This window comes from Nycticebus coucang, chromosome 15, assembly GCF_027406575.1.
Source record: "Nycticebus coucang isolate mNycCou1 chromosome 15, mNycCou1.pri, whole genome shotgun sequence".
Classification (NCBI taxonomy): Eukaryota; Metazoa; Chordata; class Mammalia; order Primates; family Lorisidae; genus Nycticebus; species Nycticebus coucang.
In genome coordinates, this window is record NC_069794.1 from 88,570,896 (window position 1) to 88,594,626 (window position 23,731).

General features: G+C 38.5%; 2 protein-coding genes across 2 annotated transcripts; one reads left to right on the forward strand and one right to left on the reverse strand.

The window, feature by feature from the left end:
* Positions 1–16,070: 16,070 nt before the first annotated feature.
* On the reverse strand, positions 16,071–17,087 carry CSNK1A1L (casein kinase 1 alpha 1 like). The gene has a single exon (XM_053563994.1). It carries the CDS (start codon positions 17,085–17,087, stop codon positions 16,071–16,073), a length of 1,017 nt encoding a protein of 338 aa, XP_053419969.1.
* Positions 17,088–22,165: 5,078 nt separating this feature from the next.
* LOC128566895 (high mobility group protein B3) lies at positions 22,166–22,827 on the forward strand. Its single transcript, XM_053563995.1, has one exon. It carries the CDS (start codon positions 22,205–22,207, stop codon positions 22,808–22,810), a length of 606 nt encoding a protein of 201 aa, XP_053419970.1. The 5' UTR covers positions 22,166–22,204; the 3' UTR covers positions 22,811–22,827.
* The last annotated feature ends 904 nt before the right edge of the window (positions 22,828–23,731 follow it).

The window sequence follows — 23,731 nt, forward strand, 5'->3', positions numbered from 1 at the left end:
CAGAAGGCTAAATACAACCATAAACTCAAAAGTGTATGTGGAAATCAATCTAAGTGTTCATAAATAGAAGAATGGATAAAGAAAATGTAGTACATATACACAAGGAGTATTATTCAACCATAAAAAGAATGAAACCTTGGGCGGCGCCTGTGGCTCAGTCGGTAAGGCGCCGGCCCCATATACCAGGGTGGCGGGTTCAAACCCGGCCCCGGCCAAACTGCAACCAAAAAATGGCCGGGCGTTGTGGCGGGCGCCTGTAGTCCCAGCTGCTCGGGAGGCTGAGGCAAGAGAATCGCTTAAGCCCAGGAGTTGGAGGTTGCTGTGAGCTGTGTAAGGCCACGGCACTCTGCCGAGGGCCATAAAGTGAGACTTTGTCTCTACAAAAAAAAAAAAAAAAAAAAAGAATGAAACTTTGCCATTTGCAACAATAGGGATGTAACTGGAGAACATTATGCTAAGTAAAATAAGCCAAGCACAGAAAGACAAATGTCATATGTTCTCACTCATACGTGGAAACTAAATATTAAAATAATTGATTTCATGGAGACGGAGAATAGGATGATGGTTATAAGCAGCTAAGAACGGACGAAGAGATAAAGTAAGGATAATTAATGGATGCAAAAATATGGTTAGATAATTAGAATGAATGATATTTGATAGCACAACAAATTGACTATAGTCAGTGATAATTTATAGCATACCATAATATAACTAAAATAGTGGATTTGGAATGTTATTAAAGCAAAGAAATGATAAATTCTTGAAATGATGTATACCTTAATTGCCCTGATTTGATTATTACAGATTGTATGCCTGTATCAAAGCATCACATGTACCCCTATAAATATATATGGCTATTATGGACTCATAATAATTAATAATTTTTTACAAATCCCAAAAATGTGTGGAGTAGGAAATACAAAAAAATAAATACTTTTAAGTCATCTTGGGACTCAAGGCATAAGAAAGAGACTATTAGGTAAAATTTGGGCCAATTTGGTGTTATTCCTTTCAAGGAAATAATGGTGGACTCAGGCTTTTAACAAAAGGAGTACTTAAAAGTTTCCTATTGTGATGTTTAATTTTATAGTTCAACTTATCTAGGCCACAGTGCCTAGATAGTTGGTCCAGTTTTATTCTGGATGTTTCTGTGAAGGTATTTTTTCAATGAGATTAACATTTAAATTGTTGGACTTTTGGTAAAGCAGATTGTCCTCCATTATATGAGTGGACCCCATACAATCAGTTGAAACCTTAAAAAGTTAACAAAAACTTCTCTGCTCAGAAGAAACTGTATTTTTTAACCCATTAATAATCCTTTTTTTAATCTTCCCTCCCCACCCTCTGGTAATCATCATTCTACTTCCTATCTCCATGAAATCAGTTATATTTAATATTTAGCTCCCACATATGAGTGAGAACATGCAAGATTTGTCCTTCTGTGTATGGCTTACCTCACATAATATTCTCTAGTTCCATCCATGTTGTTGCAAATGGCAGAATTTCATTTTTTTAAATTTTTTTGGCTATGTAGTATTTCCTAAGCAATATTATCTTTAGGGGAATCATTCTTTCCCTTTCCCTAAATTCCTAGTGTCATAAAATGGGAACCTATACTTTTACCCATTTTTTATTTTAAATCCCCCATTTGGGAGCAAGATTTTATCCTTCTCTGCACCTCTAGCCTGTCTTTTACCCAGAAACGGAGGTGACTTAACTTTTAGGTAAGATTGGAAAAAAGGACTCAGTCTGTAACTCTGTACTGTGTTTTAATTAAGTGGTGCTATTCATCTGCTCCTCATCTCTTACCCAACTTTTCCTGGGGGTTAAAAGGATTAATTTATTATACCCACTCCTCTCCCAGACATGTTTTTCATAAACCATCAATCTGTGGTTTGCTAGAGTTCTCTCTCTTCCCACCCCCCCCCTCACTTTTTTTTGCTCATTTTTTCCCCCTCTTGACTTTCCTGCCTCCAGGTCTTTGCGGCCTTCTCTTCTTCAGGGCAGGCATACTGGGTGAGCCTGAAATCGTTCAGCTGTTTTGTTTAAATTGAGCAGGTAAGGTTAAACTTGCTTAAAACGAAAGGAATATGGAGTCAGAATAAACATTGTTGATGTAAGTGCTTTTTAGATTAGGAAGATTAAATATAGGGCTTTATTTTTAATCTTCCGAGATTATAACCTCTAATATTAAGACTATGTTAACTTTAAGGCTTAATCAAATATGTGTTGTAGAAAATCGTGTTGGCTCACTAAAGTTATAAATTTATTTGTCCCGGGAAACTGAATTTGCTCACCAACCTTGTCGTAATAATTAACCCATGACTATGACCTCATTAATTTTTACCAAAATTAACTTACCTGTATTTAAACTCTGTTAGTTCTCTTTAGATAGGTAATTATTTCTGACTCTCTGCCTAGATTTTTCTTTTACTGGTTATACAGTTAAAATAAAATGTCAAATGTCATACTTTTGCACTTCTTAATGAGGTTCAAGTCTATCTTTTTCAACACCAAAGACTATATTTTGATTCCTATTTGACATTTTTTTCATATTTGTTGTTTGATTCTGACTCTGGAGAGGAGAGGTATAATAAACTATTCTTTTAAAATTCCAGTCAAAGTTGGGTATTCACTTGGTGACTTGTGTTTGTTGTCACATGCCACTTCCTTGTAGGGGATGAAGAGGGGATGAATAGCATCACTTAACTAGCATAGGCAGGTACTAAGACTTCAGAAAGAACCTGTGTTTCTGAAAGGGCTAAATGAACTTTGTAACGAGCTCTTGCAGTTTCACTCCTACTACACTCTCCAGTACTTATATGGAGACTGTGAATTTGGGGATCATGCTTTCTCCTACACCACCCCGTTGTTACACTTGCTTTTCTCTCCACTTAGAATATCCAACTCTTGGGTGGCGCCTGTGGCTCCAGGGGTAGGGCGCCGGTCTCATATGCTGGAGGTGGCGGGTTCAAAACCAGATCCGGCCAAAAAAAAAAAAAAAAAAAAACAACCAAAAGAATATCCAACTCTTAAAGGTCACATAGGGGCTTGCTCAATCTTTTCCGCTGAAATGCCACCTCATCAAGGCATTGTTTCCTGGTACTTCTTCTCCTCTGCCTTTGAAAGCTTGGTTCTATGCTTTATCTGAGCTTGGTTTTTTTTGGGATATGTGTCTGTAGAACTCATTTCAGTGTTGTGATTAAAGCCTACACAGATTCTTTCTGCTTTCGCTAAATAGTTATGATTTCCTTGGGTGCAGAGATGATGGTTTTCATTTATGTAAGTTTAGTGCTTGGTCTGCTCTTGATGGATGTTTACTAAAACAAAAGAAAATGGGTGAGCAAACTTTCTATGTGTCCTAGCTGTGGACCAGTCCCCAATTATATCTTTATCCTAACATAGTTGTCAATAGTATCCCCTTTCACTCTCAAAAGTGATAAATTCGATGTCACCTATGCATAAGGATTCTTGGGAGGAATATAGAGCCAGGGCTTGGCGCCTGTAGCACAGTGGTTATGTCACTGGCCACATATACCCAGGTTGGTGGGTTCAAACCCAGCCCAGGGGCCAGCTAGACAACAATGACAACTACAACCAAAAAATGGCCAGGCATTGTGGTGGGCACCTGTAGTCCCAGCTGCTTGGGAGGCTGAGGCAAGAGAATCACTGAAGCCCAAGAGTTGGAGGTTGCTGTGAGCTGTGATGCCACCACACTCCACCGAGGGCGACATAGTGAGACTCTGTGAAAAAAAGAAAAATGGAGACAAATTACTTGGTTTATTTATTTATTTATTTATTGCATTTAGTAGAATAATTTTGTCCTCAGGTTCTCTGGGGAACAGAGACAATGATTATTATAAATTATAATAACAAAACTATCTAAATGATAATTTCTTTATTTATAAAATGCATCTAGCCAATTGTTTCACAGATTTCTATGAAGATATGTGTATTAAGGCTGCTGTAACAAAATACCACAGACTGGGTGGCTTAAACAACAGGAATTTATTTCCTCACAGTTCTGGAGACAGGAAGTTCAGGAGGGAGGTGTCAGCAGGCTTGGTTTTTCTCGGGACACTGCTCTCCTTGCAATTCAGCTCTGCTTGCAGCTGACCACCTTCTTACTCTGTCTTCTCATGATCTTTTCTCTGTGTGTGCAAATCCGTGGTGTCTTGTCCTCTTGTTTTAAAGACACTGGTAATATTGGATTAGGACCTGACCCTTATAACTTCATTTAGCCTTAATTACCTCCTTTAAAGCTCCTACCTTTAAATATAGTCACACTGGTCCTTAGGGCTTCAACATATAAGTTTTGAGGAGACAAATTCAGCCTGTAATATATATATACACACACATATATGTATATATGTGTATATATATGAAAAATATATGTTTTATGAATTTTTATATCCATACATCCTAATCCGTAATTATATAATTATTTTAAAAGTAATATGGTGATTACCTTTCTGTTTTGGACAGAATAATATAAATGGATGGGTAGGAGACTTTTATTCAATCGCATACTATCAGAGTATTTTGTTTAAACTTTTAAAAAAACTTTATTACTCTATAACAGATAATAATAATCTATACCTAAAACTTCTAGACATTGCCAAGAGGCCATTGTCAAGAGACATTGTCACTTTGGAGGCCTCTTTCCCATGGGTTGAGGAGTCCATAGGGCCATGATTACAGGTGGTCACCTGGGACCCTGGAATTTCCAACTTACGCATCCTCGAGCCTGATTCTGGGGACTCTTTAGGCCTCTCCTTATACTCTGTCCTTCTGTGGTCTGTATTTACTACGGGGTAACTGAGGGTAGTTGTTAGCTGAGGAGAAGAGTCCTGGTTCTTTTTTTGCTATCATATTTTGGTGTGAACCTAGGGGGTGTCCTGGTCATTATAAGGCTACATAATAGACAATATATATAATAAATACAATAATAAATATAGAATATTGTAACTGTTTGTTAGCTTGATTTTATACCTTTCAAATGTTTAGGTATGCCATATGACCCTTCATTTGTACTCTTGTTTCAGACTCCACAAATATTAGGGTTGAGCCTTTTTATTTAACATTTATAACTTGCCAGTCACAATGCCAAATGTCATTTGTCATTTCACCCACACAACAGACATTTGGTAGGTCCTCTTGCTAGTTTCATAAATGAAACTAGAACTGAAGTCCCCACAGCTCATGAGAAGTGGAGCTGGGCCCTCATGGAGCTCTGACTGAGGAGACTGAGCTCTTAGCCACTATAGCCTACCCTAGGGCTATTAAAACAGCCATCGTGATTCTCACTCATTTTGGAAGGTGAAATCATAGACTCATCTACCACAGGTAGTGAGTTTGTCTAAGGATAATAATCATCTGGAATCTGCAACCAAGTGTTCAGATTCCAAAATTTGCCATTTCAGACATGACGCTAATTATAAAAACCACACACATTGTTCCTGGAATTAGTTCTGCCTTTAGTAGTATAATTGCACAATGGAAAGAGTGGATGATCTTGCTCAGAAGGGCATTTTCTCAAGTATGGGAGCAAGGAAGTTGAAGGAATTTACTTGAAATCTAAAAGGAAGGAACTCTCTATCATTTATAAAGGGGTGTTAAATGTGTGGAGGCAGCTAGCTCTTTGCTTCTCTTGAGATGGAAAGATAATGTTTGAGGATTCCCTTAATATATACATAGTTCTACTACTCAGATTTAGAACTGTCTTTAAGTACTGAGCATCAGAAGAAGTCTTTGCCCACACAGGTACTAGAATGGTCATCTGATTAAGAACAGCATATTCTTCTTTCACTCCTGTTGGAGCTTGATCCTAGGAGAAACTTTACATGTCTGCAAGAAAGGTAGGTTTTGTGGCTTGCTCATCATATTTATGTTTGTTCCTCATAAGATCAGTTTGTACTTTAGCTTTTCATGCAGCCATGAGTGTCCCAAGCTCCTGATGAATTGTAAACCACAAGATACAGCAGCTGAAATGCATTAGCTTAATAATAAACACAGAGAAGAGTTTGATCCTACCAACTAGTTATATAAATGGCTCGCATTAAATAGTGTTCTTAATAGTGGTGATGTTTCAACCACAGCTGTGTTCTCAATATATTTACTTCAGGAACTTTTTGCATGTTATTTTAAATTTCCAAATTATTTCAAGGATTTTTATGTTCCATTAAAAAATTTCTGCTTGCCCCTTATGCTTAGCTTTCATGGTATTGCTGAATAGCATCTAAGCAAAGCGTAGAGGAAATCTTGAATCAGAGATGGATCTGCCACAGAAGGGCCTATGTTATCTCAATCCCCTAAGGAAGGAAAGGGGACATGTTTCAGATGGGTTGAAAGGCAAAGGGGACTGTGAGAGGTCCCCTACCTTCACAGTCCATTGGAGGTATGTAAAGCTAGGGTGGAGGTCAATTGAATTCCAACTGTGGCTATTAGGCCCTATGTCCTCAATACCTTTTTAGGACATCTACATCTCATAGGCATCTGAAACTTAGCATGTGTAAAACTGAACTCCTGATCTTGTTTCATCCAAAGTAGCCCAAGGTCTTCCCTATCTTGGTGTATGGTGACTTCCTCCTTTTAATTACTCAGCACAAACATTGAGAAGTCATCTTTGATGTTTCATTTTCTTTCTTCCCACATATAGAGAAAGGTTTTACTAGCTCTACCTTTTAAATATACCTATAATCCAACAACTTATCATTCCATGAGCATCTATGTTCCTAGACAATTGTGGTAGGGATCAATTGGGCTTTCTGCATCCAACTTTCTTATCTGTTTCCCACAGATCAGTCAGAGTTATTCCACCAAACCTGGCAGGTCATTCTATTCCTCTCCTGGAAACCTTCACAGGGGTCCTCAAACTACAGCCCATGGGCCAGATGAAGCAGTGTGATTGTATTTGTTCCCATTTTGTTTTTTTACTTCAAAATAAGATGTGCAGTGTGCATAGGAATTTGTTCATAGTTTTTTTTTTTTTTTTTTTAACTATAGTCTGGCCCTCCAGTGGTCTGAGGGACAGTGAACTGGCCCTCTGTTTAAAAAGTTTGAGGACCTCTGCACAGCTATTCACCTCATTCACCATTAATCCAATTCTCCTTCACCTCTGACCTCATCTCCTACATCTCCATCCTTTAGCCTTGCTGGTCCTCTTGCCATTCCTCAAACACTCCCCATGTGACCCTACTTTGGAGGCTTGGTCCTTGCTGAAATGCTAACTCAACTCCATGTCTGTTCCCAAAAGGCGAAGATTTTATTCAGTCTATTGCAACAGGGAGCAGGTTTGTTAATGAACAACATCTCAAAGAAGAGAAAGGGGCCTGGAACTTCTGTAAGAGGGAGGTAAATGAGGAAGTCATGATGAAAGATGGTGACAAGTCTGATCTGGGCTACTTTGGATGAAACAAAATTCCCTACCCCATATGTCCTGTCCCCCACCCTCTTATATACAGGGGGGTCTTTTGCAGTTAGTCATCTCCCAGGACATAAGGAGTAGGGAATTTCTCAACCATTGCTGCTTTCTAGGAGCAGAGGGCTCAGACAAAATTCACTACACTTATTCCTCTCAGTTTTCAGTTGTCATTGAACAACTTGGAGATAGTCAGAAACCTCCAGGGATTCTGGTTTGAGTTGTACCTGTACAACCAGTTTAACAATCTGTTGGAAGGTAGCCCCAAAGATTAATTGTTTGTGGGTCCTGGAGGTCAATCCTCTTAAAAAACAGATGCTTCTCATTCATAGTGATAACGAGGATGGATGAAGGTGCACTGGCTGTCATGTACTAGCACTTTGTCCCACACTAGCAGAGTTTATGGCTACACTTAACACACATCGTGTGTGTGTGTTAGATGTCAAAAGTGGGAAAGGTACTGCAAAGAACCAGGCTGGGTAGAGTTAGCAGCAGAGCTGTCGAGTATCTCCAAGTGGACAGGCTGCTACGGAGAATGGAAAATGGCAACAGCCCTGAATTAGGGTGAGGGGCTTCTTTTAAAGCAATTCAGGTTGTGGTGTAAGTGCAGCTCAGGAGGTGGCTGGGCATGCCATGACAGAGATCAAAGGCCATGTGCTGGAGACCTTGTAAAAGGTGGGAGGGTTATCTACTGGAACTCTTCTGTAACCTGGAAGGAATGTTTTAACAGAACTAGAGAGTTCTGTTCTCCTTGGCAATGAATACCCAGACCCACTGGAGCCAGAGAAAGACTAACGGTGTGCACACCTCTCAAAGTGGCAGAAATGAACAAGCTCATTACAGACCCAAAGACAGAGTTCTGGCAGGAGTAAGCAGGGATTTGAAGGCAAGGGCCAGTCCCATGAGTCATGGCATGAAAACCAGGTCCACAGAGTCGATTCCTCCTGAACATGAGTCAGAAAGGTCTGTGATATGTCAGTTTATCTTTTCCAGCATCTTTAGATGGAGATGGCATCATTGGTTCTACTTAGGTTAAGAAAAACTTTGGGATGTCACAGTAACCATTAATTTTATGATAAGGGGCTTACAGAGATCATAGAAAGAATACTCAAAGAGACGTACATTACTTTATTATAAAGGATATTATAAACAATACAAATGAGATGCATAGGGTAAGGATATTTGTCAGGAGTGACCCAAGGTCAGAGGTAAACAGGTCCATGCACATTTGTGTCTTTCGACAGGGTCAGAATTTCACTGAGCCCTTTCAGTCATAAAAGCCATAAGCTATGTGGAGTTGCCGGGGAGGCAATTCTCCTTAGTACTGTCCATTCTCTCTCTATACGTGTTGACACACGGGTTCAGGCCACTCCACAAGTCAGTCACTATTGCAAACCATACAAGGTAGTACACATATTAAATCAATGTATAAGTGTTATAGATTAAAACATTTCCACATTAAAAAAGTAACATTTAACATGAAGAAAAAAAGGGTATAGGAGAGGGAGTTAACAAACCAGGCCAACGAGAGTGATGTGGACAGTGACAATGTCCTGGGCATGTCCACTTTGTTGTTCTAAGAGCCTCCAGTGTTTTGCGAGGAAGAGGGTTTTTGTTTTTATGATAACATTTTTAATGCTAGTCTGGATTTATAGTTTCATTAACTAGAAAGGCATCCTGAATTTGACTGTTCTACTTAAATGTAAATTTCCACTCACTGAAAGGAATATGCTTCTCTGAAAAGAAACAGTAGATACTACCAGAATATACGAAACAAAATAAACAAAAGAAAGAAGCAAGCAATTTAACACATTTAAATAAAAATGTAACTGCTATGGTTTTCAGAACTAGATTTTAGAGACTATCAAACACTTAGGCTTATAGTTATCTTCTATAGTAAAAAAAGAAGAATTCTTGATTTGCACAGAGCCTTCTGTGAGTAGGTACTGGTTGCTTATCTGAGTGACGGCAGGACAGTTGTTATAGAAACGGCTACACCTGTCTGGAAACGTCCTGCTCCTTTTATGGCCCTTCAGTCCTCTGGTGGGGACTGATAGTAAAGGGTTGCACCCTTTTCTAACTGGGTGCAGTTTGCAAACATCTGGTCTCTGTTGGTGTGATGCCCTTTAAAGTGTAGTCTTTCTCTCAGATGGGGTCACTTATGTCAAGAGTCCTTCAGACCGGCATGGAGCATCCGTGTCCTCCCTGGGAGTGCCACCCTCCAGGAATCTGTTTAGCCCTCTGGAACCTTCTCAAATGGCATTTTCTAGGGAGGGATATCTTTTTTTTTTTTTTTTTTATCACATGTACTCTTTTTTAAATTTATTACCAGAGTTTTTGAGGTATAACAAACATACAATAAACTGCACTTATACTTTTTAAAAAGTATAGATTTTATGTTTTGACAAATAAATACACTCATGAAATCATTAATAACAGTAAAATAACTTTCTCTTTGCATCTTGTAATCCCCCCTCTGTGCCTCTTTCTGTTCCCAGGCAACTAATCTGCTTTGTGTCGCTTTAGATTCATTTGCAGTTCATAGAATTTATTGTTAATGGAGTCTTACGGCATACATCATTTTTAATGTCTTTTTTTCACTCATCAAAATTATTTTGAGATTCAGTCATCTCATTGCATAAATACACAGTTGAATTCTCTTTATTCCTTAGTCTAGCACAATGTATTTATCTTTTCATTGTTGATACATATTTAGGTAGTTCTTAGTTGTTGATTGCAAAAGCTGCTTATAGAAAAGTGTAATGCTGGTAATAAAATGAAATAATAAAATAAAATGAAACAAAAAATAAAGCATCTTGCTGTGAATATCTGTGTACAAAGATGTTCCATTCTCTAATATGAACATTTACAAGCAGAATGGCTGACTCAGATGATAGGTATATGTTAACTTTTTTAAAAGTAACAAACTTAAAAGAGGTAAAGTCTCCTTTTTTTTACTGCTGTACAGTATTCCATGGTATACATATACCACAATTTATTAATCCATTCATGGGTCGATGGGCACTTGGGCTTCTTCCATGACTTGGCAATTATGAATTGAGCTGCAATGAACAATCTGGTGCAAATATATTTATTGCCAAACGATTTTTGGTCCTTTGGATATACACATTTTTGAACGTATGAAATCCAGTCATAACAGCTATTATAATGTCCTCTCTAGTCACTGTAGAATTTGTGTTTCTTCTGATCCATTTTTTTTGAATTTATTTATTTTTATTGTTAAGTCATAGCTGTGTACATTGGTGCAATCAAGGGATACAATGTGTGGGTTTCATATACAATCTGAAATATTCTCATCAAACTGTTCAACGTAGCCTTCATGGCATTTTCTTAGTTATTGTATGTAGACATTTGTATTCTGCCTTTAGTAAGTTTTGCCTGTACCCATTCTAAGATGCACAGTAGGTGTGGCCCCACACATTGCCCTCCCTCCACCAAAACCTCCCCCCTCCCTTCCCCTTCCTTGGCCCTTTCCCCATAGTAGGAGGGATATCTTGACTGCTATGTTTATATTTGTAGCTGTGCACAATACTCCTTATTACCTCCACTGTGTCATTTTTCTTCACAGCAAGTATCTTCTGAATAATTAAACTCCTTTCATTTATTATTTGCCTCCACTAGAATATAAATTCCACAACAGTAAAGATTTTCACCTATTTTGCTCACTGGTACAGCCCTAGCAACTAGAACAATATCCGATGTGTGGTAGGTCCCTAACCAATGAATAAATGAATAGATGAAGATGTGAATGACTTGTACTGAAAAATGACTATGTACTCTTTTGTCTATGATTGAGTTCTTAAACTATTCTCCTTAGCGTGGAAAGCAACAGTCAAGCCCAGATGGGTGCTTATATGCAGAACATGTTTAAGTGTAAATTTTAATATGAGCAGATGAAACTCATTTTGTATAATTTGACAAATTTTTTTGTGTTGTATCACTCTTCTCTGTCCATAACAGAGATAATTGAGATTAACCATAGAAGACTTGAAAAGTAAAGATGAGACTTATAGGTAAAAATTAATTACATCTAGAATTTTGGAGTTTGAACTTTAAAATAAAATCGTAAGCCCCTCAACCCAGCTGACTGAATAGACCCCTTTTCACCAAGGGCACCCCCAAAATAAAGCTGAGTTGCTGACCCTAAGAAGGGAGGTGAGACATGCCTTGTCATGCCCCTTTTACTTCTAAAAGATAACTCATTAGCAGGCCGAAGCTACTCAAGACAAAGCTTAAACCATCCACACCTGAAGGTCATCAATTTACTTAACAAATACACTTGACTCTGCTTATATGTCTTGTACATATCTGGCACCTTGTCTCTGATTAACAGGCTTCCTTACATTAACTTAAAACATTCCAGGCCTTTAGACAAAGCTTCATTTCTTTAACCAATCAGAAATCAAATAATTTTTTTTCTTTTCTTTTTTTTTGAGACAGAGTCTCACTACGTTGCCCTTGGTAGAGTGCTGTGGCATCACAGCTCACAGCAACCTCTAACTCTTGGGCTTAAGGAATTCTCTTGCCTCAGCCTCCCAAGTAGCTGGGACTATAGGCGTCCACCAAAACGCCCAGCTATTTTTCTTTCCTTGCAGTTGTCATTGTTTAGCTGGCCTGGATTGGGTTGGAACCCACCAGCCTTGGTGTATGTGGCTGGTGCCGTAACCATTGTGCTACGGACGCTGAGCCACAGGTCAAAGAAGAATCTTTAAATCCACCTATAACCTGTAATTTCCCACTTGAAGACGTCCTGCCTTTTTGAGATGTCCTGCTTTATACACTTTCTATAATTAATTATAACTAATTCTATTTAATTATTATTAATTTATGTCTTCATAAGTATTTCTTGTTTCCGTAAAATGTATAAAATCAAACTATAACCCACCCACAGTCAGTTAACTTGCTCAGGGCTTCTTGGGTGTGGCACTCCGGGACATTGTTGCACATATTTGGCTCAAAATAAACTTCTTTAAATTGTTTTACAGAGTTTTCAATTATTTACATTGAAATAATCAAGTCTTAGACCACAGATAAATAAATGGGTTCAAAGAAATGCAGTGGGAACCCCTTGGAAATTTTTCTCAGGGTGTATATGAAGAAGTCTGTATGTGTGCAAGTGTGGTGGGTGGTGGACCTGGCATTGCTGGGTTGGGGTAAACAATGTGAATTTCTAAGCTTCATAAACATCTCTGACTGGAAAGGTAGCACCATCCTTGGCTTTTCCATCCTCCAAGCAGATCTCATGGGAGCCCTTGAGAATCACTGAAGCTATTTGATGGCTGAAGAATGGAAAGGGTATAAAAGACCCCAGAAGGTTCCACTCGACTTAATAAAAGAGTCATTCTTCTTCCTGTTTGTCCCCTTTTGGTTTAAAAAGCTATAGCTGCTATTTTGCAAATTTCTTATTTTCCTTTTAATTTCTTTATAGTTTATGACTTGCCTGAATTTTCCATGAATAGTTTACACGTTGAGGGACACAGTGTTTTAAGTCCTATGATTCTCTTGTGCCTAAACTAAGTTTCTAAATTATGTCATATGCTGAGAACTGTAGCCAGGAGTCAAAACTTGGCAGTTAAAATTTGGAGTCAGTACAATTTTTCTACTGTTCCTTGGAATCACTCAATATGACCTCTTGATGGGTGGGTGGGGGGCTTTTTCTCTCTTTCTAGTTGCTAGGGATTTCAAAGTTGGAGGCCAGAGAAATACAGAACTGAAGATGTGACTTTATTAGGAAAATGTGTGATTTTATTTCTACATATTTCAGATGTGGGCTATTTTTTATGTGTGTGACCAATGAGAAGCTATATTAAGGAAAAAAATTTTCTACATATGAACATGTGCTTTTTAAAAAAACTGTTTGCTTTAAAACATAAAAAGTTTATTGTCTTTATATAGTAGATTATAGTGCCTTTTGTTACTGAATAGAAAGTTCTCAATGGAAGGTGAATCACAAAGAAGGCAAGGAATAGAATTTCTTTTTTGAAAAAAGTCCTTTTGTTTGATGTTTTTATTGTAATGGAATTAAGCTTATGATTATTACAGTATACTGTGCTTGAAACATTCATCAGTATTGCATGGATTAGTAGAGATGGGAAAATCTCTTAATAAAAACATTTGTTGATAGAATATCATAGTAAAAGCAAACCTCCAAATAACTGTTTGTAGACCCTAAGAGTATAAGCACATTCATTTGGGAGGAGATAATCAGTCTTTCCGTTCACATATATTATTTTTTATTTTCTTATCATATCTTTTCAAAATAGAGACATTCAACAGTAGTTAGAACGGTCATCTCCCAATATTTAAAAAAAACTGCACCCCCAATGAATGAACAAAATAAAGAGCAGTGACCTAGAGATCAGCTGAGTAAGCAAGCCTTAAGTGGTGGGGTCTTCTAATTTCAAAGCCATATGTCTTTGACTTGTATCATCATTTTAGTGGAAAACATAATTTAATTTGGGTGAAATGAGATTCACCTCCTGACAGATTTAGTAGCAGCATTCACTTAATTTTACATTCTTCTTTTGTGAAGGTGAAGACAATGAATGGTGACAAGATCAATGGGATTCCAGCTCCCAGAGCAGATGGAGTGATGATATGTCAGGACAAAAACACCTATATTTTGATTTACAAAGCTAATGGTAGTTTTAAACCTGCAACTTAGTTACAGACCAACTGCCCCTCAGTCTTATCAAACAGAAAGAATACAAAAATATTTCATAATAAGAACACAGTCTAAGTGTATCCTAAATAAAAGCACTGAAAAATATCTTGCTAAAGGGAGTTCAGCATGGAAAAGTTGCTACCAAAGTTAAACATTTCTCTTTTATGTAAACTATACTCAAAAATAGCTTTATGAAACTGATTTCTGGCTAAAAGTATCAAAGGACTTACTAGTCAAGAAACAAATATCTTAACTGACAAAGCTGGATAGAAAAGAAATAAATAAGTTCCCTACCCCAAAGGTTCAGGCTTATTAAGATTTCTGCGTTATTATGGATTTCATCATTAATATATCCCTTAAAGTCAGAATGTGTTAATCAGGGAATTAATTATTGCTCAAGTAATTTCCAAAGAAAAAAAGAAAAAAAAAAACCCACAACAAATGAAACCTGACATAATCTGATCCAATGTGTCAATTTACAGTTTTAAGGTCATTTTACAAAATACCTATATTTCCATAACAGGCTCATGGTACCATTTTCAGACAAATGATCTTTTAATTTATCCTGTTATGCTATAAATGAGTAAATCACACTATTTAAAGAATTATCATCAATAACTTTTCCTTTATCTTGGGTAAGAGAAAAAGAAAAGAGCATTCAAATAAGATGGAGAGGAAGCTCAAGCACTCAGATACCTTAGAGAAGCAGGTGGGGGTCGGGTGGAATTAGCAATTGCTGAACCTCACACAGTGTGACCTGGAGCTCTGCTTATAGCCATTTCACAAGTATTTTCAAGGAAAATATTTTGTAGTCAGACCCTTTAACTCTTTCATTCGTAATCACAAATTAGTCACTGTTAAGTCAACAAGCAAGAGTCACAATATGAAGTTCTGATGATAGCAGTACTAAATGTTGTGCCTGCAAGTCATTAAAAAAACAGAAAAATGAAGAAATGCCTTTCCTCTTCAGATAAAAAATTACTTTAAAATAAAAATATTGAGAAAAGTTATAACACTAAATCTAAATTGGCTGGTAAATAGCTTGAAAGAGTCTTTAAAAAATTAGGGAGATTTGCATTTCATAGTGAGTCAGCAAGATATTTTGTTGTTGTTGTTGTTTAAAACAATATCATTTCCTCACAGAAAGGAATAGTTTTTAGTTTTTAACAAACTTGTAAACAAAAATCTCCCATTTCAAAATAAGGACAAAATCCCAGCTCATATTGATGTGTACAGCGATTAAATTTATCTAAGCAATGTATATGTCCAGTTGTAAGATGTTAACTAAATTGTGACAAATGTGCTATTTTAGAAAATAATAAGAACATGATAAAGCTAATGTGGAATCCTAAGGATAATCTAGTAGTCATTAAGTTTTTCTGAAGTATTCATAGGTAAGTAGGCAGTCTTTCATATGCTCACAGACTGGAATCTTCTGTTGCTACTATAATCAGCTGGTTTGCAAACAAGAAACCCAACAATTTTAAGAATGTCATAAGTGAACAACTTGCAAACCCCAGAAAAGGAAAAACCCCCAAAATGCACAATTGTGAGCATTTACAACCTTCACAACTGTGGCTGAAGACTGTTCGTGTCATTCTTCTGAAATGAAATCTCAAAGCAGTCTAGGACAAAATAAAAGGTTTTAACAAAAAGTTGGCATATGCATAATTTCTCTGCTAAATTTGTGTGTGTCTACTATTTAACATTTCCACTTGAAAAAATGCAATAGAAGACCAGACACCATTTTTCACTACCTCCGTTAATATTCACAATTATAGCGGCTACAACTTGGATACAGATCACTAATGCTGTCCAGAGTTGGTTTATACTGGAATTAAGATTTTTTTTTACACCACGTAAATGGTTGTCCACAGCCACTGGCTCGTGTACATATGAAGTGAAATTTCTAGATGTGAGGAGAAACAAATCCTGCTCTGCTCTCTGTTGTTCCTCAATTCATACTTAGTAAGCTTTTGGGTTACTCTTGGTTTTGTCGGGTTGCTTGCCTGTGGCGGTTTGGGTCTGCTGGACCTGCCCACTGGTAGAGGCTGCCCCCTGTGCTGATTTCTGCTTCAACAGTGTCCAATCAAACGTGTAGTCATATTGGTGGTTAAGGGACCTGAAAAGAATGCGGAATAGCTGCCTTACATACATGTAATCCGGAATTTCCTCAAAGCGCAGCCCACGACAGTAGTTTAAGTACATGGCAAACTCTGCAGGAAACCCCTTACACAAAACTTCAACAGGAGTGGACATTTTCTTTTCACTAATCTTTTCATATTTTTGTTTTTTTGTTAGAGCCTTTAATCCTTGCCAAGGCAGGGTGGTTCTGTTAAAATACATTAAAACATAGCCTAATGACTCCATGTCATCTCGGCGACTCTGCTCAATACCCAGATGTGCGTTGATGCTAGCATATCGGACAGTGCCAGTGAGGTGTTTATCTTCTCTATATGGTATGTGTTGCCTGGTCCTGTTGTCTCTGTACTTTTTGGCCAAACCAAAATCAATCAGGAACAATTTATTACAGTGACGCCCAGTACCCATCAGGAAGTTGTCTGGTTTAATGTCTCTGTGTAGAAAGTTCTTCGTATGCACATATTCAATTCTACTGATCATCTGGTCAGCTAACATAAGTACAGTTTTCATTGTGAACCTTCTGGAACAGAAGTTAAATAGGTCTTCGAGGCTGGGTCCCAGAAGATCCATGACTAGCATGTTGGTGTCTTTTTCCTGCCCATACCAGTGAATGTGGGGGATGCCAACCCCACCTTCGAGAATTGTGTAGAGTTTGCTCTCGTACAGCAACTGGGGATGCCTGGCCTTCTGGGATTCCAGCTTCACTGCCACTTCCTCGCCGTTGGCGGTGTTCACGGCCAGATAAACCTCTCCGAAGGAGCCAGACCCGATCTTCCGTACCAGTTTGTATTTCCCTCCCCCAATGATGTCGGCCTTGGCGACGCCGAGGGCGCTCGCCATCCCGAGCTGGTGAGACGGAGGCCGGGGCCGGGACACGTCGGAGCGGGGCGAGGAGGCCTGTGCGGCTGGTGAGCAGGCGCGGCGGCGGCGACAGAGGCGGAGGGCGCGGGAGACGCGGCGCCGGTTCCGGCGTTACCCCGCCGGGAGTCAGCCCCGGCGGACCCGCTCGCCAACGCAGGACCAGGCTTCGTCTTGTCAGGCCGCAGCGTGCGAGGGACTCGCCCGGGTTCTGGGCTGGGCCTCTTGTTTCTAGGCGGTCTTCTCAGCTTTGCTTTCGCGGCTACGTCGCGGGCTGGAAAAGGGACGCGGCGGGCCGGAGCTGTGATACCGCGGCCACCGGCTCCCCCGCGCGGGGACCGGTCACCCCGCCCGCGCCGCCATCTTGTTACTGGGCTCTGACCAACGCCAAACGGAGCATCTGTGGAGAAGCTGTTAACGTCCGGGGACGCTGTTTAGGGCGCCGCTCAGTTTATCCCATTCGACCGTACCGTAATCCCTTGAGGCAGCTGTTATTTTCTCTGCTTTGTTGGGTAAGAAAAGTTTAGGTCTCCAGTGAGAGGCCTGAAGTGTCTCAGGTTGTGGGAGCGCTGGGAAGCAAACCTGCGTGGACTTCACCTACCTGTAAACTTGGGTTCTTTCCACCTCACCCTGCAGAAATGGGAATCCTAGGGGGCTCTGATGAAGATTTTCTTGTTTTCAGGCCCAATGTCGGCCCCCACTCCCCGTTTCCCTAGCCCTCCTCTCGGCTTGGTTTCACGTGTCTTAGGCCCGTTTGCTGCCACCTTAGAGGTTACTATTTCTGTTGGATTTGGTCAAGCGTTGTTTACTGCTAGTTGAATTGAGATGCCATTTTTTTATTTTTCAAAGCTACCCCTTTAAACTTCTTTTTCGTAGAATACTTTGAGTGGAAATAGGATTCCACAGACAAGTTTTGGTAAAATTTACTAAACAAAAGATTCAAGTCAAATTTAACCAAAGTATGGCGGGAAAACAGACTCAGGAAGTTCTCAGCATTTTATCAGAGGAATTAGGACCTGGGGTAGCATGAAAATCTATCATTTTCAGATGTTTCCACCTTCAATATTTTTATGAAAGTAAAACTATTCACATTCTCCCTCTGTCAGATTATTATTTCCATTCCTAAATTTTCTGATCAGCAACTATTTTCGGTGAGAGAAGGAGCTTGTTTGAGGTATGGATGGGCGTAGAATGTTATAAAGCACTTTAAAATATTTTATTCAACCTACATGTGTGAGGTGACTAGTGTAATCTATTACTCAACTTTACAGTAGGAACCATCTCCAAATCTTGGTGGCTTACAATAACAAAGTTTATTTGTCATTTATTTTTTTATATAGGCCATAGGTCAGCTGCACCTCTGGTTCCTGTGTAGTCTTCATTCTAGAATGCAGGCTGAAAGAGCAGGCTCCTTAGTAGATGCATGCTGTTCTTCTAACAAAGGTAAGTGACAAAAGTCACATTCCATGAGATAAAAGACATCACATGGCCCAGTCCAAAGTCAGTTGGGTGAAAATGTATATTCTTCCCCCAGGCAGATAGTAATATAATATACCTTCAGCAAGGTTTATTATTATGATTGTGCTTCTCATTTCACAGAAGTGGAATCAAGGTACAGAGAGGTTAGATTAATTGCTCCCGATACACTACTGATAATTGTCAGGCCAACTTGAAATTCAAGTCTGACCCAAGGCCTTTACTTTTTACATAATACCAATAAGAAGGGCATTTCTTTCATTTACTCATTCATCTTTGTGTCCAGAGAATAATTTTTCCTCCTAATAACCAGAAACAAAATTTATGATTTTTAACCCAATTTCCTCTATGCTCCCTTTCAGTATTCCAATTTGAAATTCAAATGATCGCAATGTGAAAGAAGTCATTATTCAAAAAGTTGCATGAGGTGACTAGTGTAACGAAAGCTAAAATCTCTTTTTAACACTGGAACTAGAATTGCTTAATTGTAGTTCATTTAAAAATTTTTCTAACCCCCATATTATTTCTTTGACTCAATTAAAAGCATTGTCTGCAACATAAGACAAGTGTAATTTATACTTGGTTATGGGAGCCTTCACACTGGTTGGGAATTTTGTGAGCATCTCCAGAATGGGAAGGATTGCTAACTGAAGTGATGATAGGACCCTGAGTAGCTTCCAGTTTAGTCTCCTATGAATTGTCTATACCACAAGCCAATGGGGCTGCTGAATATTCACAGAACACATACATCTGGCACTTTCTCATCTCTGGGTCTTTCTTGGCTTAGGGTTTTTTCCCTCCAACTTGAAGTGCTTCTAGCCTGCTTTACTTTCCTGACATCACCCAAATCTAATCTTAATCGTCTTTCAGGGCTCCATCCTTAAATGCTTTTTGCTTCATGAAGCCTTTTCCAGTTTCCTTGACCGAATACGATTCTTCTTAAACTCAAATAATGCTTCACTTAGAATCTTGCACCCCCTCCTACCTTTTATGTCTAAGAGATGTACAACAAATTGCTTTAAAAATTGAAATGAATTGAACTACTATATTTGCTTAAGTTTTCTGGACAGTGTATGAGGTCGATGCATTATTTATTTATTTATTCAACAAATAGCTATTGAATGCCTCCTATTTGCAAGGCCTGACTGACTTGCCAAAAGTGGCACAGTTATAGGATAATGGATTCAGGGTTGAAATTCAAGACAGCCTAACTTGAAAGCCAGCGCTTTTAACCTCTACATAGAGATCAAAACTTAGAGGCTCCTGAGTGGTGGATGACTTCACTGTAGGGCAGATATTAGTTCTCTTTCTTGCCCTTAAAAATTATATTAAGTATTTTACCAATGCCTCTTAAGGCTACAAAATTGCCATTGAAACCATTTTTTAATTAATATGAAATGACCCCATTAAAAGTAAAATGACATTTTCTGGGCAGGACTGTGTTGAGTAGAATTGTACTGTTCTGTGGTGGCAGATTTAGGTTTTGTGGGTTTTGCACTTGGACAGATTTTTCAGAAAAAGAGCATAAAACTAAAAATAAGCATGACATAGTTAGCATAGGAAAAGAAATCGTGACCATTTAGTGTTGGACATTCAGTTCTTTTTTTTTTTTCTAAGCTATTTTGAGGAAATTTACTAAAAATGTTTATATAGAAATGCTTTATTATTGCAACCTGACTTTGCCTCCCCATCTAAAAGACTTCACAATTTCTGTGGCTCTGAATACTTAGAGAGCTACATTTCTACAATACTTAGGGCTAGTGCCCTACTCAGTGAGGTACAGGCGCTGCCCCTGTACTTAAGTTTTAACAGTTACCTACTATAATAAAAAATGCTGTAAACAGAGCCTGCAAATGAGGCTTTGTTCACTTCTAGTAAGTCCAACTCTGGTCCTGACAGTTTTAAAATGATGGTCCAGTGGCATTCATGTTAATCTGATATGAGTTTGTGAGTTAATTTTCTGAATTTCTTGTTATCTTTTCCCAGGAAATGGAGATTCTTTATTAGGAGTAGCTTTTTGAGACACAAGAATTTCTTTCTAAGTTAAAAAAAATTTTTTTTTTTTGCAATACAATTGAGTAGACTATTGTAATTATAGAAACCATTTGACATGAATATAATATCCTTTTAGAAATATTTAAATAGAATACAAAACAAGTGAAAATGTATTCTTAAATAAATAAAGCTGTCACTAAGGGATTTATTGAGGTTTATGTGGCCCAAACACTATGTTCAGAATAACATTACCCAGAATCAATTATTTTAATTAAAAAAAACTTGGAAATGACTAAACTTTATAGAAAGATTTAAGTCATTTTTACCTCAAAGCTTTCTGGAAGTTTTGGCATTGCAAAGACAATTGAAACACTACTGGAAATTAGTCTATTTGGTGTAGTATCAAAGAAATCACAGCAGAGGGCCTCATTGCAATGTGCTGAATTTTTTTTTTTTTTTTTTGGTGAAAGACCATTTTTTCTCTGTTGCTTATTCATTTTGAAACTTGCAATGTAGGCATTTGGAAAACCACTTTTAAATACCAATTTTACTATACCTGAGAATGTAGGGTGCAATTCAGCCTTAAAAATTACTACCTTTTTTCTTGATGAAGAAAAATACTAAACCATGAAGATATTGAAATTTTGACACCTTCACTTCCTTCCAGAACAATAAGGAATGGTATACCCTCTTTTTTTTTTTCTTCAGGCTGTCACTTACTTTATTAAGACCATACAATTTGTTGGCATATCATTATAAGAGCACATCTTATAATGTTACTTTATTCAAAGATCAGAAGAATTACACAGAAGCAGTTCATAATATAATATTACCCTTATTACACATCTTCTAGTTTCTTTCAGCTAATTGTACTTAAGTTTTTTTTGAAGACAGAGTCTCAGTTGCTCTCGGTAGAGTGCGGTGGTGTCACAGCTCACAGCAACCTCAAATGCTTGGGCTGAAGCCACTCTTTTGCCTCAGCCTCCCAAGCAGCTAGGACTACAGGCGCCTGCCACAATGCCCGGCTATTTCTTTGTTGTTGCAGTTCCGGGGTTGGGTTTGAACCCACCACCCTCAGTATGTGGGGCTAGTGCCCTACTCAGTGAGGCACAGGCGCTGCCCCTGTACTTAAGTTTTAACAGTTATCTACTATAATAAAAAATGCTGTAAGTTATAATTATGTCAAAATGAATGAAGTTGAATACAGGTGATCCATTAATTTAGGCTATTTTAATAATTCTGTGAGTTCATGTTGTGATTAGTTTGGCTGTGATCAAGATGTATAATGACATAGAAAATAAAAGGATTGGCTGTGTAGGACATGAGTGCACCCTGAATGTATTTATGCAGGCTTGTACTCCTGGTGAAGTCCCCTTTTAACACTTTTGTCTAGGAAGAGCATCTCCAGCAGAGGAAAAATATTTTTGATAACTCCGGGTTCTGTGGTTGAGTATGTTTATTTTTGAAGTCTCTAATTGGTTTCTTGTAATTATGTTCACAGAAACTTTTTATCTCATCCAACTGCTATATACTCTCACTAAAAGTGCATTTCTAGAATCATGCTTTTAAAAATGATCCTATTGGCGTCGTGCCCTGCGCTGCCCAGACTAGCGAACAATACAGTCAAGATGGCTAAAGGTGACCCCAAGAAACCAAAGGGCAAGATGTCTGCCTATGCCTTCTTTGTGCAGACATGCAGAGAAGAACATAAGAAGAAAAACCCAGAGGTCCCTGTAAATTTTGCAGAATTTTCCAAGAAGTGCTCTGAAAGGTGGAAGGCAATGTCTGGGAAAGAGAAGTCTAAATTTGATGAAATGGCAAAGGCTGATAAAGTCCGCTATGATCGGGAAATGAAGGATTATGGACCAGCTAAAGGAGGAAAGAAGAAGAAGGACCCTAATGCCCCCAAGAGGCCACCGTCTGGATTTTTCCTCTTCTGTTCAGAATTCCGCCCCAAGATCAAGTCTACAAATCCTGGTATCTCTATTGGAGATGTGGCAAAAAAGCTGGGTGAGATGTGGAATAACTTAAGTGACAGCGAAAAGCAGCCTTACATCACTAAGGCAGCCAAGCTGAAGGAGAAGTATGAGAAGGATGTCGCTGACTATAAGTCTAAAGGAAAGTTTGATGGTGCAAAGGGTCCCACTAAAGTTGCCAGGAAAAAGGTGGAAGAGGAAGATGAAGAAGACGAGGAAGAAGAAGAAGAGGAGGAGGAGGAGGAGGAGGATGAATAAAAAACTGTTTCTCTGTCTCCTTGTGAATACCTTAGAGTAGGGGAGCGCCGTAAATGACACATCTCTTAATTGAGAAATGTCTATTGCCCTCATTAGGTTTAATCACAAAATTTGATCACGATCATATTGTAGTCTCAAAGTGCTCTAGAAATTGTCAGTGGTTTACATGAAGTGGCCATGGGTGTCTGGAGCACCCTGAAACTGTATCAAAGTTGTACATATTTCCAAACATTTTTAAAATGAAAAGGCACTCTCGTGTTCTCCTCACTCTGTGCACTTTGCTGTTGGTGTGACAAGGCATTTAAAGATGTTTCTGGCATTTTTTTTTAATTTGTAAGTTGGTGTTAACTATATGGTTATTGGCTAGAAATCCTGAGTTATCAACTGTACATATCTATAGTTTGTAAAAAGAACAAAACAACCGAGACCAACTCTTGCTGCTCCCTGCTTGGCGTTCAGGCCATGGGGAAAGATGTCCTTCTGAGGGGCCGTAGCTCAGGGCATGCACTGTGAGCTGCACCTGTTGACACTGCTGTGGGCATCCATTTAGCTTCAGGTTGTCTTGTTTTTGTATATAGTGACATAGCATTCTGCTGCCATTCTTAGCTGTGGACAAAGCGGGGTCAGCTGGCATGAGAAGTGTTTGGATTTTTTTTTTTTTTTAGTGAAGTGCGGTAGTTTTTAAACTGTTTGTTTTAAAACAAACCGTAGAACTCTTCATTGTTGGCAAAGCGGCAAGCGGAAGAGCCACTGCATCAATGAAAGTTCAAGAACCTTCTGTACTTAAACACATTTGCAATGTTCTGTTATTTTTTTGTATGTTTAGAATGCTGAAATGTTTTTGAAGTTAAATAAACAGTATTACATTTAAAAAAAAAAATGATCCTATTTATCTATTAGAAAAGACATGTTTTTGAGATA

Coding starts and splice junctions, on each gene's coding strand:
- CSNK1A1L (XM_053563994.1), bottom strand. CDS start 17,087: ATGGCGAGCGCCCTCGGCGTCGCCAAGGCCGACATCATTGGGGGAGGG.
- LOC128566895 (XM_053563995.1), top strand. CDS start 22,205: ATGGCTAAAGGTGACCCCAAGAAACCAAAGGGCAAGATGTCTGCCTAT.